This window comes from Topomyia yanbarensis, chromosome 2 (assembly GCF_030247195.1).
Source record: "Topomyia yanbarensis strain Yona2022 chromosome 2, ASM3024719v1, whole genome shotgun sequence".
In the NCBI taxonomy this organism is placed as follows: Eukaryota; Metazoa; Arthropoda; class Insecta; order Diptera; family Culicidae; genus Topomyia; species Topomyia yanbarensis.
Window position 1 is genome coordinate 153,430,366 of NC_080671.1, and position 16,890 is coordinate 153,447,255.

Below are 16,890 nucleotides of genomic sequence, written 5' to 3' on the forward strand. Positions count from 1 at the left end.
AATTAAAAACCCGGATCAGCGGTCATCAGACTCATTACAATGCACTGGAAAAATACAAACGAGAAGGATACACCGCCACCGACCCACAAATCGCAGCTCTAATGGAAAAAACTGCACTATTACACCATAACATCACACAGGACCACAAGTTTGACCTAAAAAACACAATAATTGTAGACCGCCACCACAAAAAACATGCACTACCGTTTATTGAAGTTTGTCACATAGCAACCACCGAAAACAGCATTAACAAACGAACAGACACTGAAGGTTTAAACGCAATATATGCTGGAATAATACACACTCTAAAAACCAAAACAAACATAGAAGAAAACTGACAGCAACCGCTACCATTATAACCTCATGACACCACACACGCACACACCCATCCAGCCAAACCTGTCAAAACAAAATAGTAATCGAAAAGGGAAAAGACAAAAAAACTAAGCTCTTGAACTAGTGCACGGTAGAATATTCAAACCAAGCTTTTTTTTAAATCAACGCTTTTTCTTGAAAAGGGCGATACTAGCAGTGATACCATTCAAAGAAAATCAACAGTGAATATTTCCAGACTTGGTTTTATTTCCTATTTAAGAACTATTGTGTTTTTTTACATCCTAGATTGCAAGATTCAGTGATTGAAACCCAAAACATTATAAAGTATTTGAAATTATTAAATTAAAATTTGTTTTTGCTATTGAAATTGACAAAATGATAGTATCGCCCCTTTGGCGATTGTTTACTTTTTCGGTCCCACCTATCAGCATTGAAGTATCGCCCTTACGTTTTTTTACAATAACTACCGTTTTACACCACCGATTTCGTCCGTGTTTTTTCAATAGAGATCATTGTTACTATTTACAGCTGGTATCAGCTTGATAATCCTAAAAAAATACTAAATAACAGTTTCGCCTCTAAACTGCTAGCAAAAAAATTATCGCCCTGCTTGTTTGCATGGAGCGTGGAGGGCGAAACTTTAAATAAACAAACAAAAATACAGTTTCGCCCGTTGTATTTTTTGCTGTAGTTTAAGAAAGCAATATCGTAGAATCCAAATTTTTAGGTTAATTTGTTGCGTTTCAAAGCCCTCATTCGCATGTATGAAAAAAGCCTTATGTTTACATTTATAAGTATCGCCCTTTTCACAAAAAAGCGTTGAAATACTAGATTAGCGAGGAAGCTTTTTTACAGTGAAGTGCGAAAAATTATTGACACAGATGCAGTAAGTACACAGACAGATTTCGACCAATTCAAGTTATAGTTTTTAATTTTCACAAATAGCCACTATTGGACGCCATTACAAAATAAACACACTAGACAACGAATGTTAGACATACACACACATACATAAAAAAACGGATAGTTTCTGTAAGTACAGTTTCACAGACAAATCGAACATATTTAAAACAAATCTTGACACACTATATCATTATAGATTCTTTGAAAAAGGTGAAATAAATCACCGAAACCGTCGGATATTGAAGCAATAGGTCGTTTTTGCTGTTTTATTGACTGCTAAGCCGAAACTCGTTACCAGAAAATCAATCTTCACAGTCGTTAAATATCCACACACACAACAATATGAGTATTTTTGGAATTGGGTTGACGATTGTATGACAGAAATCGAAGACTTAAGCCATTTTGAAATCCAAGATGATGACTTCCGATTAGGTAAATTCTCTATAAACTTAACAATATGAGTATTTTCGGAATGGGATTGACGAGTGTATGACAGATATCCAAGGCGGCGACTTCCAGTTATAGATTTAGTTATTTTTTTTTTATTCATTTCGTTTATTTGATAGGCACAAATGCGTTAGCTTGGCGGTGCCAAATGCTTATGTTTTTACATTTTGGATATCTTAAAACTAGGAGGTTACAATGTTGAAATATTTTTTTTACAAAGGAAAAAAAAGTTTACAGCTATCTTAAGACTAGAAATAAGATTCAATATACAAGAGAGGGCCAAAAGATTTTTTTATGAAAAAATTTAAAACAAGGGATTCACTTTGATTTTCAAGAGGGGGAGTAATAGTATTTTACGAAATATTGTACGGTTATCTTAAAACTAACAATATAGTTTAGTACACAAAAGGGGGAACAAATATTTATGAGAAACTTCACAGAAATCTTAAAACTAGGGATTCAATTCTATTTACAAGATGAAGGACAAGAGTTTCAATAAAGAGTAAAAATTATAGCTATCTTAAAACTAGGAATACAGAATACTAATTTGAATTTTTTAACTAAAACTTATGCTTGGTCAAGATATTCAGAGGGTGGCTTATTTCCGCATCAGTGTAGCAGCAGTTGTATCAAGGACAGGGGAGAGACAAGGAAAGAAGAGCAAAATTTGCAACTTTCGCTCGAGCGGGGGGGGGGGAAGGGGGATCAGCGAAACAAATTTGCGCCTCAGTCTAGTAAGTCGTCGAGTACTGGATTGGCGGATGGTATTCTTCGGACCCGCGGGGAATCCTTCAAAAGTCATCGGACCTCGAGTCGCTCTCGCTTCAGTTTCCTTCTATGCAGGCGTAGTGGTAAGGGCGACGGCGGTTACATAGTGGCACTCTGGAGCTGATCGGTTCCACAAGGCAGGAGGAAACTCTAAAAACGAGAAATAAAAGAGAGGGGCTAAAGATTTAGTTATTAGTGATGATATGACAATATAAAATTTTGCTCAATCGGAAGCCTTCTCGGCCTTCAAAATAACGTCACTCGTCGATTTCGGTAATTTACTTGTCAAGCCCATTCCAAAAATAGCTATATTGTTGGGCTTCCAAACATCAATTTTGCCCATTTATCGTTAAGCCCGATCCGAAAATATTCATGTTAAGGTTATCGAGACTACATGGCTATAAAGGGCGAACACGAAATTATTGCGACACATTGAACAGGGCATAACATTTTTACCATTGGGTAAAAATCAACCAAATTTTGCACACTTTCTCATTGATGTGTATTGTTTACATGCTGTCAAAGTCGAAGTCGTGTTTTTCGATTCAACGAAAATGGAGGTGAACCAGCGCCAGTCGAAAGAACAAATTCTTTCCAAACACCTGGAATTTCCTGACCTGTCGCACCGGCAGTTGGGAAAAATGTTGAACATTCACCATTCAACCGTCTCCAGAGTGTTGAAGCGGTTCCAGGAGCGGTTGACGTTGGACCACGGCAAAGGAGCTGGAAGAAAACCGGGACCGGAGAACAAAAAGACGGAGGGAAAGGTGAAGCGGATGATTAAAGCAAATCCCAACATCTCAAGCCGTGATTTGGCTAAAAAGATCGGCATGTCGCAAAGCTGACTCAGTTTCGGACCTAACTGCTGTCAAACCGTTTGTTTGAAGCCAGTTTTGAACCTAGGTTATGCGCCACTGAATTGAAAACCGAGTTAGGTTCCAATCTGAAATATATTTCGGGTTCGCTCACAGCAGCTATTTTATCCACAAAATTTGTCCCATTTTGTTGAAATTAAACAAAAAAGCCGGTAGATGTACATACTATCGAACTATTCTCGTACTTATATTTTATGTATGATGGTGAAAACAATATCGCGCGTACGGTAACTGACAGTTACTAGTGTTATAGTATTTGCATTGAGGCAAGTCTAATATTTACACGAATTAAACGCGCTTAATCTTTCCTTGAAATTCTTGAAACAATCGCAGGAATAATTAATTAATCCATTCAATAATGGTATTAGCGAAAGCTGTTCACCATTATTTACCGCATACAAATGTTGACCAACGAGGAGAATAATTGGCCCAAATATGGGCGAAGGGTTGATCGTGTACAGGAATGGAGTCCATGGGATTAATGCGATGGATTGAGCATATTATTATTGTTATTAATTCTTTAGGAAGGAACCCTTTACCAGAGTAGGATTCAGGACCAGGCGTTTCGGATGATTAAAATAAGAATTTTAACTTATCGCACTATATTTAAAACTTGTCGTCAATATAATCAATCCGTTTCAGACGGTTATTCTCTTCATGTATCTACAACTTTTGAGAGTCTGTATAAATCAACATTGGTTTCATAAATACACATCGTAATCTCAAAGATAACACTTCTCGCACCTATTCATAGCTTTTATCACATTCACTCAGATCTTTCACATCACCGGAAATTACTATTGGCAGCGAATAGGTGTAGGTACCCGATTAGTCAACTGTGTAAATAATAATCGCAAAAATAAATAATTTATTATTCACGGACGATTACCCATTCGACACCAACACTGCGCACTGCTAGCCCTGTAAAGCGTCATCGGTCAAATGTTGGTATGGTGGAATCAATTTTGGTATGAATTGGGGGGAAGTTTAATACCGATGAATGAAATTATCGAATGGATGATTGCCTAATTTATTCATAAATCATGATCGAAGATTACGTATCAATACATATATGATGATATCAGGAAGACTCAGAACAAATATTCTTACTTGATGTTCCAAAAAGCAATAAAAATAAACAACGTTAAATGGGAATCAGAATATTTTGCGGGCAAGTAAACTTAATGTAATGATAAGGACTGATTGTTTTTCGTTGCTAAATATAGAAATGCATTGAAATTCATTCGAATTGTTAGAACAAAACCAAAAATTTCTAACTTTCGCTCGCTCACACACACTTAATTATATTCGAACGTAATCAATTCCAAAATCACATTTAATGCCCAGTTGTTGATTGCAAAAATTAAATCACCAGTTTTACCATCAATCGTACATAAACACTGCGTGAATTCGTTCCCAGACCACCGAATCATCAGAGTTGGACGTCATTTCATTATTCCTATATATACTACCATTGCTCGCTAACCCGGTTTCACGGACTTACTCACACCATCGACCCGGATCAGTTCCGTTTGAATCCCGGCAAGTGGAGCAAACTTCATCGATTACCGAGCAGCAGTGTGATGATTACAAAGACAAACACGTGCAGTGGATCGCCTATCCGCAGTTGGCCTCCGTGCTGCATCGCTTCCGGGTGTTCGCCTGCAAGAGAGAGAGAGAGAGAGAGAGAGAGAGAGAGAGAGAGAGAGAGAGAGAGAGACAGTATAAAGGGAACAAAGTTAGCAAGGGGTTTAAATGGGTGTGGCAGGGATTAAATTGATTATTCCCACTCGGGTATGCTCCAATCGATCTAGAAGTCGGAGCTCAGTGTCAGTGTGAGCCAATAGAAGAACCGTCTAACCCGAATGTAATGCGAGTGCTTAGGTGCATTCATGTTTAAACAAATTTGATTTCTCACATGCAGTCTTGCTTTCTAGAGCCGTGTTATTGCAGGCAATTAGTCAAAATCCCACGAGGTGTTAGTTTTGCATTGCGTCGGGAAGGTAGTTATACAGTTACGGACAAAATAATAAGACCACTTCGGCGTTGACATTTCTTTTTGCACCGCTAGCTTCCACGTTATAATAGAGATGATATCATCTAGCTGCGAACACTTGTAATTATATGTCAATTAGGGTTACTATCTTTACTGTTCCAGTACCAGGAGAAAGTGGAAGTACTCCGGAGTAAACTGGGAGAAAATCGTTACTGTACTCTCTTCTTCTCTTTTTTCTTCTTCTGGTAGCAAACCTAAGTAAAAAGGAGCTAGTATTTTTTCCTCCTGTTTGCTCCGGAGAAACTTTCGTGTACTGAACCAGACTTAGTAAATGTTTTGTTATATATATATATATATATATATATATATATATATATATATATATATATATATATATATATATATATATATATATATATATATATATATATATATATATATATATATATATATATATGAAATTAAAGGTTAGGCTTCTGTGCAACTTCCTTTTATTCATATCTTGAAAAAAATGAGATACAAGCGTTTTACGAAAAAGTTAATTTTTGTTATTTTAAAAAATGGTGCGGTAAACTTGTCTATGTTGTTGGTTGATTTAGTACAGATATTACGTAAATTTCATGGTTTTGCCTTATTCATAGATCTGGCATACTCAACGAGCCAGCCAGTAACTGCTGAGATCCATCCAGCAATTCCGGGTGGAGCGTAGCTTCCGGTTCGCCCCAACGACCCGCTGCTAGCTATTCGACATGGTCTACTCGGTCTAATTCCCGGCGGAGGATCTAGCCTGCTCACGAGTTACACGATTTGGTCTCGTGGTCGTTCCGGCGATTCCGATGAAGCCTGACGTCCGGTTTGCTGGCGCCCCGACGACCTAAGCCCGGTGCTACATCGCGTACTACTCAACTGATCCCCGGCGGTGGGCCTAGTCTACACCGACGGAGAGTACCCGACGGAGGAATTTCTCTCGAATTCCGATTTGTGGCTTCTCGGTGGCTTTCTAGCCAATGGCGCTATTTTATTGGTCCCTTCGCCACTTCCTCTGCAGCTTGGAGAGTATACTCGTAACCACACTGTAGACAGCGCCACAAATATGCTCGTCGTGGCACATCTCGTCGACGATATTGTCCACTGTCAGAGGCGGCGAAACACTTTACGCCCGAGTGGGTAGAAAGCATAGGGTGAGGGGTCCATTAGTAAAGATTTTTTCCCTTTTCGCGATGCACACGCTTACATTACATTCACATTAAATCACGTTCGTTTATGCAAATGGAATTGTGGTACATCGATGTTTTCAAATGTGTGTAGTGCGAGATGCGTTGCACATCTAAATTTTTTGAAATGGTTCAAAATTTCGAGTGGGTAATTACGCACTCGGTTATTTTCGAGTAGGTAGTACTACCCATACTACCCACGATTTCCGCCGGCCCTGTCCACTGTCACATCAGGCATACCCCTACGAACTTCATCGAACCTAGGACATTCAAATACCACGTGTTCTGGTGTCTCTTGCACGTTCACACACTCCGGGCAAAGGAATGACGAAGCGTGTCCAAACCGATGTAGGTATTTCCGGAAACATCCATGCCCGGACAAAAACTGCGTAAAATGGAAGTTCACCTCTCCATTAGAGGGGCTCGCCACACCCGGTGTCGTGGTGTACTGACAGTGTTGGAAGAAATAATGAATTTCAGCATTTGGATTGTACAATAAGTTTTAAAATCACTATAACTATTTTTTTTGAAAACTCGTAGCTAGTTACGGTCTTCGATAAAGTTGTTAAACAAGGTTTGAACTATAGTTTTATAAAGCTGGTTTCTCATATTCAGTGAAATGGCGATCTTTATTAACGAAAATGCAAAATAATTGATTTCCCCATATAAAATCACATACAAACTTTGAACGCAATGCGCAAACCCGGGAAGCAACCTACCGCTACCAAATTTTACACAGTCATTTGGGACCACAAAAGGAACTCAAAAAGTGCTGTGCCCGCTAGTTTAAATCATTTCAAAGTTTTCCCATACAACCGCGAGCCACTCTACTCTCCATGCTTCCTATACATCCAAGCCGACACATTTGGGATGAGTCAGTGGGTTCACCTTCCTTTCTCCGCGTTGTCCCACTCCTGCTGCCATTTATCAGAGAAGAGAAGGGCCACTCGAAATAAAAACTTCTCACAATTCTTTTTAAAATCACTAGCGGCACGTGGTGTCGAAGCCCTGCAAAATACACTGTTAATCAATACATTAGTTCAAAATTATACGACGTTACTGGTATAAAATATCTAGCAAATTCATCCCCGATAATCCGACAAGTGGTTAGAATATGTTCTTCCAAATAAAAATTGTCATGCATTAATTAACCCATCTTTCAAACATTGAGTGCGTTTTGGGTTGCAAACGGATATTTAACTTTAAATATTAACCTATCCTTTTCCATCGAAAAACCGAAAGATTTTATGATGAAGTATGTAAGCATACATTTACGTTTAAATATCGAAACTTTTGACTGCACAGTTGATTCTTAGCGCACTGACCAAGAAAGATTTTCAATGGATATCTTCCCAATGGTTATTGTGCGTCCTTTCTTTTGAGAACTACCATGCAAGGAAATTAAATTCAAACACAAACAGCATTTTGTTAGCCAGCCATTTTCCTTTTTCAGGATTCGATAAAAGTTTTTTGGTCCTTATGAAAGTGGAGGAAATTAGTTTTTAATTATTTTCAATCTTTAATATTAAAGGCTGCTTTGTATAAATTCTCATGAGTACCTTTTCAAGGATTTAACGTCGCATTTAAATTTTTACGAAATGTCACCAAGGTCTGTAAACCATGATGGGCTCGAAAACTTCAGCGGATTGATACGTATGAAAAATGCAAACGACAATCGTTCTGACTACTCACCAGTGTTGCCACAATTAAATCTGCACTGGGAGTTGAAAATTCTTCGTATTCTGTACCAACACAATGACAAACAGAATCATTTTATATAATTTTTTTTCATTCGAGATAGTGATATATTGAGTTGGTGCTGATGCTGATATTTGGCTACGAAAAACCAAAAATTCCGACTCGGAATCAGTTGTTTCATTTGCGATAAACTTTCGCCAGAAATCAGTCCAAATTCCGGAGTGTTTGACTGGGTAATGTCAAAATCAGCTCCCGTTCAAATTCTCGTTGTCATTTTGTTTTCAGCCTAAGCTGAGCTGCGGCCAGGGCCAAATTGGAAGCTGTGTTTCATTAGGCAATCTAGGAGAGGTTTGTTTGACAACTCAGTGGTGGGTTTTGTTAATAAGTTTGTTTTGCTTTACTTCTGCGAACAGAAAAACGCGTCCGACAAACATCTTTCATTAGTACCAATTCGTTTGATGTTAGATCGAATCAATGGTTTTGTCGGACGTTGTGCCTAGCAGTGCGGAGTAACGTCAGAAGAAACAATCAAGAAATAATCAGCTAATCCAACACGTCTAATGGATTGCCTAATTGTTATATAAATCTGTGACTTTAAAGAAAAATTTGTGAATGTGGCAACCCTGGCTGTGGCTTGTACTGACATTTGCATGCGAAATGTGACAAATCCGGATTCAGCAAATCAAATGAAGCCTATGGGTGCTTACAGAGTGGCAGTTAGAAGCTAAGCTGGGGCTAGAGCTGACATTAGAATGCGAGAAACCTGCTTGCTGCTAACCAAAGGGATGATGTCAGAGTGAAAGCCGAGCGGATCTGCACCGGCTACCTGCTTTTACTCTGACAGGTTCCATTTGATATGCTGTAAGAAGGTTTCTCGCATCTCGCATCCTACTGTCAGTACCAGCCCCTACACAGTTTCTCACCGCCACTATGTAAGCGGCCTATCAATCCGCGCAAATCCGCTCGGCTTTCATAGACTTTTCTACAGCTCAAGTACGTACACGTCACATGACACAAATACTACATCACTAGCTGGTGGAAAATAATAAACAAAACGGAAAAAATAAATGGGATTGCTTTCAACCAAGAAACTGCAGTAGTGTTCGTGAGATCGGCCGACAAGAACTCAATTAGGTTTGTTTCAATACACGCTTCTTGCTCCTAGTTGCTCCGTAGCAAACAGGAACAAAAAAAACTTGCTAATTTTTTATTCGGTTTGCTACTAGAAGTAGAAAAGGAGAAGAAGTACTTCCAGTTTCTTCTGGTACGGCAACAAACCTATTTTGACATCAATCCTTTGATTTGCTGTAAACAAGTTTCTCGAATTCCGCATCCTAATGTCAGTGTTAGCTCCAGCTCTGTTTCTCGCCATCACGCTGTCAGCGGTCTAACTCAACATTTACAACCTGTTTATTGGTATGCATCGCGGTGTTAAATTATTTTACATGTCACATTAAAAAAAATCTGTACCAAACTGTACTTTTTTACAAAAATATGGTATCCGTATCGTACAGAATCTGTAACACTCGAAAAATCTGTACCTTTCTAGATAAATCTGTACTTGTGGCATCGCTGCTACACACTTTTCAGATCTGCGTACCGAGAAGCAAATACTAATCAGTTACTCAGCAGCCAATTTAAAAAAAAATTCTAAAATAAATTTAAAAATTAGTAGACTGTTAGAGAAAACAACTCAAATGCTGTTAAGACCGACGATGGCGAGATTGTATACGTATACGTCATTAACACAAGTAACAATTGAAGTTTTATAGCACGCGACAAGTGCAATCTAAGTTTTACCAGGGGCTATAAAACTATCATAAATCCACAACTGTTACTAGAGTAAGCCATATGCTGTTTTCATTTTTTCCGACGCAGCTGACGTTTTATCGAACTTTTTTTTATTTTTTTGTTCGCAGAATTACAAATATTTGTTTTACAAATTAGAGTTATCGCGACAAAATCTTCCATTGGATTCCCTAATATGTGCTAAGTGCTCTTGTGTCCTTAAGTACTCACATTAGCTTTCACTGCATTGGATTGGAATTCAGAAAAAAAAAAGTTTATTTCTTCAGCTTAATTATCACAAGTAATATTTATGACACCACCCATGCGGAAGATCACGTTCCACTACTTAGAAAGGGGGCTCTACAATCATGTGCTGCTTAGTAAAGGTTCCTTACGAGTTACTCTTCAATATGCAAAATTGATAAAAAGCATTTGCGTCGGCCCAGGTAATTAGAGAACATTCTGTTGAAACTGGATGATTTTCCGGACGCCCCACAAAAATAACAGATAATGTCGTTTTAGAAAACGAGCGTTCACTAATTACATACAGCAATAAGCATAATATCAATCAGAAAAGTAAAATCTATGATACGAAATACAATAATACATTTTCTGTTATTTACTGTACGATTTAGCGAAGCTCGACCTTGCCGCTTACAACGATTTATACGAGCCAGTTTCAAAAGTTATACTAGTTGAAACGTCATACGGATGCACTCTCAAAGCAAACCAAGGAAAACGAGCAACAAATCCGATTCGTTTTTGTGAGAACTTTCGTGATTTTTTTTTGTTCGAAGTGGTACTTCTCTTCTCTGCATTTATCCAACGAGTCCACTCGGACCCATCTCCTTAAGTTACGAGCATTTCTCCGCTGGTACCATTCCACGTCCTCAGTCCTGTTCAGTTTTTCGCTGCTCCTCTTGATTTGCAATGCAGCACCCCTGGCAGAAACCCCATATCGGAGTATCGATGACGAAACAGTAGATAGCAGATGTCTCGTACTGCTTCTCGGACCATGATTGGCATGATTCTCGCATTTGCATTCGTTACATTCGTCGATTTTTCGCAGGTTTTGTCGACGTGGTCTCCGTTCATCCAGCTGTCGATCGCGCATATTATCTCCGTAACCGCCACCTCCACTTCTTCAAGTGTCTCGCCCATCACCGTAAGGGACACGTCGTCCGCGAAACCCACGATTTTCGTGGAGTTAAGACCCCATCGTGCATCTCGTTCCAAAGTGTTGGACCTAGAATGGAGCCCTCAGAAACGCCCGCTGCGACTCGCATTGACTTCTGCCCTTTGTTAGTCTCGTACAGTAGAACTATACTCAGGAAGTAGCTCTTAAGGATCTGGCATAGATACGCAAGAACCCTCATTCTATGCATCGATGGCTTCCCAGCTGGCGCTGTTAAACACATTCTTCACATCTATCGTGACCACAGCGCAGTATCGATCTCCTCTTTGCTTCTGTTTGGATGCCTTCTCAGCACTCTCGATCACTAATTCGAATCGCATCTACTGTCGATGCTCCTTTGTGGAATTTGAACTGCATCTTGGACAGTCCGCGCATTTCGTCAACCTGTTAAGGATGATACTTTCCAGGAGTTTTCCAAGTGTACCCAGCAAACATATAGGTCTACACGAAGCCGGATCGCCCGGCGTCTTCCCTGGCTTTGGCAGCAACACCAGCTTCATTATTTCGGCGAAGTTACCTTCATTTAAACACTTCTGCAACACCATCCTGAACATGTCCGGATATGCCAGGATCGCAGCTTTCAGCACCATGTTTGGTATTCCATCCGGACCGGGGGCATTCTGTGATTTCAGGTGCTTCGACGTTTCTGCGAGCTCACCGTTACTCACTTACCGATCGTCAGTATTTGCTCCTCCTTCTTCGCCCTGCGGTATCGGTGGCCTGACAGTTGGATAGTGCTTCGGGAAAAGACCCTCAATGATTATCTTCCACTTACCCGGGCACATTTCGGCTGGCGTCGTCGAGCCCTTCATTTTCGCCATCACGACTCGGTACGCGTCGCCCCAGGGATTGGTGTCTACTTCTCGGCGCAGCTCCTTGTGGCAGTCTGATTTGCTAAGTCTGATGTCCCGTTTTAAAGTGGCTCTGGCTTCCCGAAACACTGCTTTGCGCTCTTCTCTATCTGGCTCCGAAATTGCTCTCTGAGCCTGCCTTCTAGCTCTGAGACAAGCAGCGCGTAGCGTACTAAGCGTCTTGTTCCACCAGTAAACTACTCGCTGTCTATTGCGTTGTTCTAATTTTCGCGACATTGTGGCGTCACAAGCCACCACAATCCTTTTTGTTACGTCAGCCGCATCCACGTTCTCGATTCCGCCGTTCGGCCGAAGTATCTCAACGAAGAGGTCTTTGTTGAAGGTTTTCGTATTCCACTTTCGCTCAACGATCTTCCTTCACCGTACTGCAGCAGGGTTCCGTTGACCGATACGGTAGCGAATCGCCTGGTGGTCGCTATGCGTATATGTTTCGCATACTCTTCAATCCATGTTCGCCGTCTGGGAAGGACTACAGAATGTGGTGTCGATGTTAGACTGTCTGCCGTCTCTCCGAAATATGCTTACAGAACCTTCATTGCATCCAGTTACCGTTATCAGGGGGACTTGATGCGGCTCTGCGATCAAAGCGACATTGCACATAGTTTCTATCGTAGACTGCCACAACAGTTGCTGTGCGGTGTCACAGTGATTCAGATTTATGTTGGTTATCTCCATTACCGTTGGCCTGCAGTCGCCTTCTTATAGGCAGGACATTCTGACGGTCGTTTCCGTCCGCTAGGGTGCAAAGCAAGCACTTCGGCCTCTGTATGCAGTCTCTCGCCATTTCCGGCACATCCCGGATCTATCCGGGCCTTTGCAAGCCCCTCCTAAATGTCCAAAGCTCAAACACTTGAAGCATTTCTCTGCTAGTTTATTTACTCGTGGGGTGGCTCTCAATGGGCATCTCGACCATCGAACCATAACTTTCCCAATCTCCAGTGCCTTACATGCAGCGGTTATCGGTAAACGAATCATCGCTGTCTGAGTCCCTCCGTATCCTTTATTAAGCCGGATCATCATGTGCACCTCGCTCAGGTTACGCTGCTGCTTCAGTGCGCCTTTTAGCTTGTCTTCCGTCGTGATTTCATTAAAGTTCTTGCATTTAATCACCATCTCCGGGTTTAAGGCTTTAACTTCTGCCTTTTTACACATCGATTTGGTAATAGTATCCTGCAAGGTCGAGCTACTAGTTGTGGGATCCTTCTTCTACTCGAAGAGCATCTCGCCTTTTTGAGTGATTCTTACAACGTCTTCCCCTAAATCCTTCAGCTCCGGATTCTCTATGCCCTTCTTGCGCAGAGCTGTATACGCCGACGCGTCATTTTGATCTCTCTTTGACGCCTTCTGACGAGCGGTTTCTCGTGTTTCTTCTTCTGACCTACAAACGGTACTCTAGCTTTCTCCCTGTTGAATGATGTCATTTCCGTCGGCAACAATAGCGTCTTCGAGTGTCTGCCTCTTGGGCCCACCTGGACGTCCGTCTCCTGGCGAAGTTCTTATCCGCTATGGAGTTGCGGAAACTGGTGTATTCTCTACTCCAATCTGCTTCTTCCCCTGCTTCGAGGGTTGGAGGTCTAGGAAGCCTTAGACGACGCCAATGCTCGCCGAGCTACACCAGCCCTCCATATTGCCGTGTCATACTCATTCACGACAGACAATAACGCCTTTCAGATTCTGAGAACCATCTCCTTAATGTCCTTATGGACATTGTTTTTCACATCCACGACCTTGTGGATCTCCTTCACTAAGTACTTCGCTGCCAGATATGCACGGCGATTTGCTCCAGGTGTTCAATTCCAGACAAGCTTAGCTGCGAGCCTACGATGTTGTTCTTTACCGCTATTAGGACGCCACCGCCTCGACGCAGATGACTGGTTGTTGAGTTGCGGTCGCAGCGGCATATTACGTAGTTCGACGAGAGCTCAGCGTTTAATATGTCTTCGCGCAGCCAGGTTTCCGTAAGGACAATGACGTTGTAGTCACTAGAAGAAAGTGCTAGATGGAATTCTTGTGTTCTCGTTCTCATTTCTCGCACGTTCTTGTAGTAAACGGAAAGAAACTGCTCGGAATGTACGGCAACTTCAGGAACAGGCAATACAGGATGTGGAACAGGCGATGTAACTAGTTGGGAGGAGGACGAAGAGCAATGGAAGCAGTCATTGTTGCTGAGTCGGGCGCATTCGGTTTCCAAAAAACCTTTCTGGAATCCGACTTCTCTTCAAACTCACGATAAGCAATGCCAACTGTCAATGTAGACAATGCCAACTGGCCATGTCATAGCCTTTTCTTTGAGATCCGTGGGCAGGCCAACTATGTAGGAGACAAAATTCAGCGTTCTAGGATCTCTGCCACGAGGGACCAACTTGACGACAGTGATGTTCGAATTTCCGAGTTTATCTGCAGCTAGCTTGGTGACGCTTTCATCAGGGACATCGAGCGAAATTCCTGACAGGTACAACCAAAACTTTTTATCTTCACGATTCACAGCGATGGATGGTGTCAATGAACCGGCGGCATCAGTACCACGTAGCAGCTTAGAAGGATTGGAACCTATATCGTCGTTGTCTCTCTTTCTTTTAGCAGAATTAAAGGAAAATTGTCGCGGTCCAGGAATCGGGGTTTTTGGTACAGCGTCGATCAACGTTTTGAAGTTGGTCCGAATTTCTTCCTTTAATTCCTCCAGTATGTCGTTGCGAATTGAATTTTTAAGCTCCTCGATCACCATTTGGTTTGCGGACTCAACGGACACTAATGCGTTATGAAAACGTGCTTTGTCCATGATATTTTTGCAGGTGTTACACATCCAAAATAAGTTAGACTTGTTAACAACAGCGGCAAATAATTCGTCGTTTAGTCCGCAATATTTTGCGCAAAATGACGAATAGCAAAAACCGCCACATTTTACAGCATTACGACCATCGAAAAATTTATCTGTACAACTCTCACAAAATCCAGGCATTTTACGTTATGTGGTAGTGTAAGGGTTACTAGTTGAAATGCTCGGTAACAGATGGCGCCACTTACACTCAAAACAACTACGAATTACTTCTCACCTTTCTCGTTCTGGCACCTGAAGTTCAGGAAGGCGAACGACAACTGATGGATGTATATGTTCTTTCGGTTGGCAGAAATAAAACACAGCAGCGGTGATGATGTTTATTTTTGCTGGATGACAAACTAGCAAATTGATGGGCGGTATTTGGTCGTGTGTTATGTTGATATTTTGTTCAGGATGGTGACACTTTTGTAAACTGCGAGTGGAAGTGATGGTGGTGGAGTGGCGAGATGGCGGAGTGGCGGTTGTGGCAAATCAGCAAACTGCTTCAGCTTGTCCAGAATACCTTGATATTGCGGTCCTACCTTGCGTGTGAGCAAAACACCGTCATTCAGCAAGTGAACACGGAGGCTGGATAACCAGTTTAAACGGTTTTGCAGGATATCGAGGCAATAATTACAATGATATATACAAAAATTGAGGGGCGCGGAAAACAAACTTTTTCAAATGTTTGTTGTACAATAGGTGAAATTTGAATAAAATGAGTTTTGATGGTCGATTCGGTTCTCGACCGGTTAAAAAATTTTGGAAGGGGGGGGGGGGGGATAGGAACGAAGCCCCAGGATCCTCCCCTTGGATCCGCCACTGCAAAATATGCAGTATAACGGATTAAATGATGAAATGTTTTTTTCAATGATGCGCATTTTTATTCAATAGATTTTCTATTACTATGCAGGCGCTTGTCATAAGATAGAACAACAGCGACGTTATGATTTGCAAATATTATTTTAGTAAAGGCATATGTAAATCCAGTTTAAAAGTAGAAAGAGTTTTCTTATTTCTTATTATTTTTCCATAATGTATTCATCCTAATAAGGGCGGTTTGCTGTTAACCAGTAACTTGGTATCTCGCCCTCTGTTGTGAAATCACTGTACAGCACGTATTGACGAACGTTCTCGTTCCGTGGCTCATGTCAAATGATGGCGTTTGAAACATGGCAACCAACTCCGCTACATATGTAGCCTTTTGTACTTCAAACGGAAATATTTCTTTTATCATTCTTTTTTGTGTTATTTTGGCTTAGTGATAGGTTTGCCACATTGGCTAATTTTTTAAAATGTTTTCGAAAATTTTTGGTTTGTAGATTTTCGATAATTTTCAATGATTTGTGGAATATTTGTTATTATTGGTGGATGTAAAGGCTCGGTACTGATCATTAACAAACGCAAAGCTAAATCTAGTTAATAGGAGAATTTTTCTAACTAAATTTTTTCTATTACGTAATCGTTCTAAGAAGGACGGTTTGCTGGTAACTGTGTCTTGTGTTGGGGATCGAGGATCCTATGAAGCAATTTGCACCTTCCTGATAAGGCTCATACGCACGATATTAACCAGCAATTCGTCATCTACAATCACCGTTAGGGGCTTCTGAAAAATGAATCCTTCCAGCACGCATCATCGACCAACGTTTCGCTTCCGCAGTTAATGTCATATGAAAGATGAGAGAACATTTTGGTATCTCTCTATCTTTTGTGCAATCAGCGGAACGAAATCCTATCAGCAACAGCAGCAGCAGTCTTATTCATGCAACCAGCCAGTCGACAGAGTAGGCATGGCAATGAAGAAACTCGGTTAAAAATATTCTTTTTATATCAAACGGTGAGATTTGTATCATGGTTGTGGATATGATGATGAGGTCCGCGTTCGTCGAAGTCTCGCACAAGTTTGCCAAAATTGTGTTTATTTTGCCTATTTTTTTACATATTTACGGTTTTTCCAATAATGTAGTATTAAAAAGCACA

At 40.9% G+C, this 16,890-nt stretch overlaps 1 protein-coding gene across 3 annotated transcripts in view; it reads right to left on the reverse strand.

The window, feature by feature from the left end:
- Nucleotides 1-3,914: 3,914 nt before the first annotated feature.
- LOC131681785 (zwei Ig domain protein zig-8-like) overlaps nucleotides 3,915-16,890 on the reverse strand; it is a 274,728-nt gene continuing 261,752 nt past the window's right edge. For all 3 annotated transcript variants that reach the window (XM_058962816.1, XM_058962815.1, XM_058962817.1), the window contains one exon: nucleotides 3,915-4,991. In XM_058962816.1, coding sequence (XP_058818799.1) covers nucleotides 4,888-4,991 — 104 coding nt within the window. In that variant the 3' untranslated portion in view covers nucleotides 3,915-4,887. The remainder of the gene's footprint in view (nucleotides 4,992-16,890) is intronic.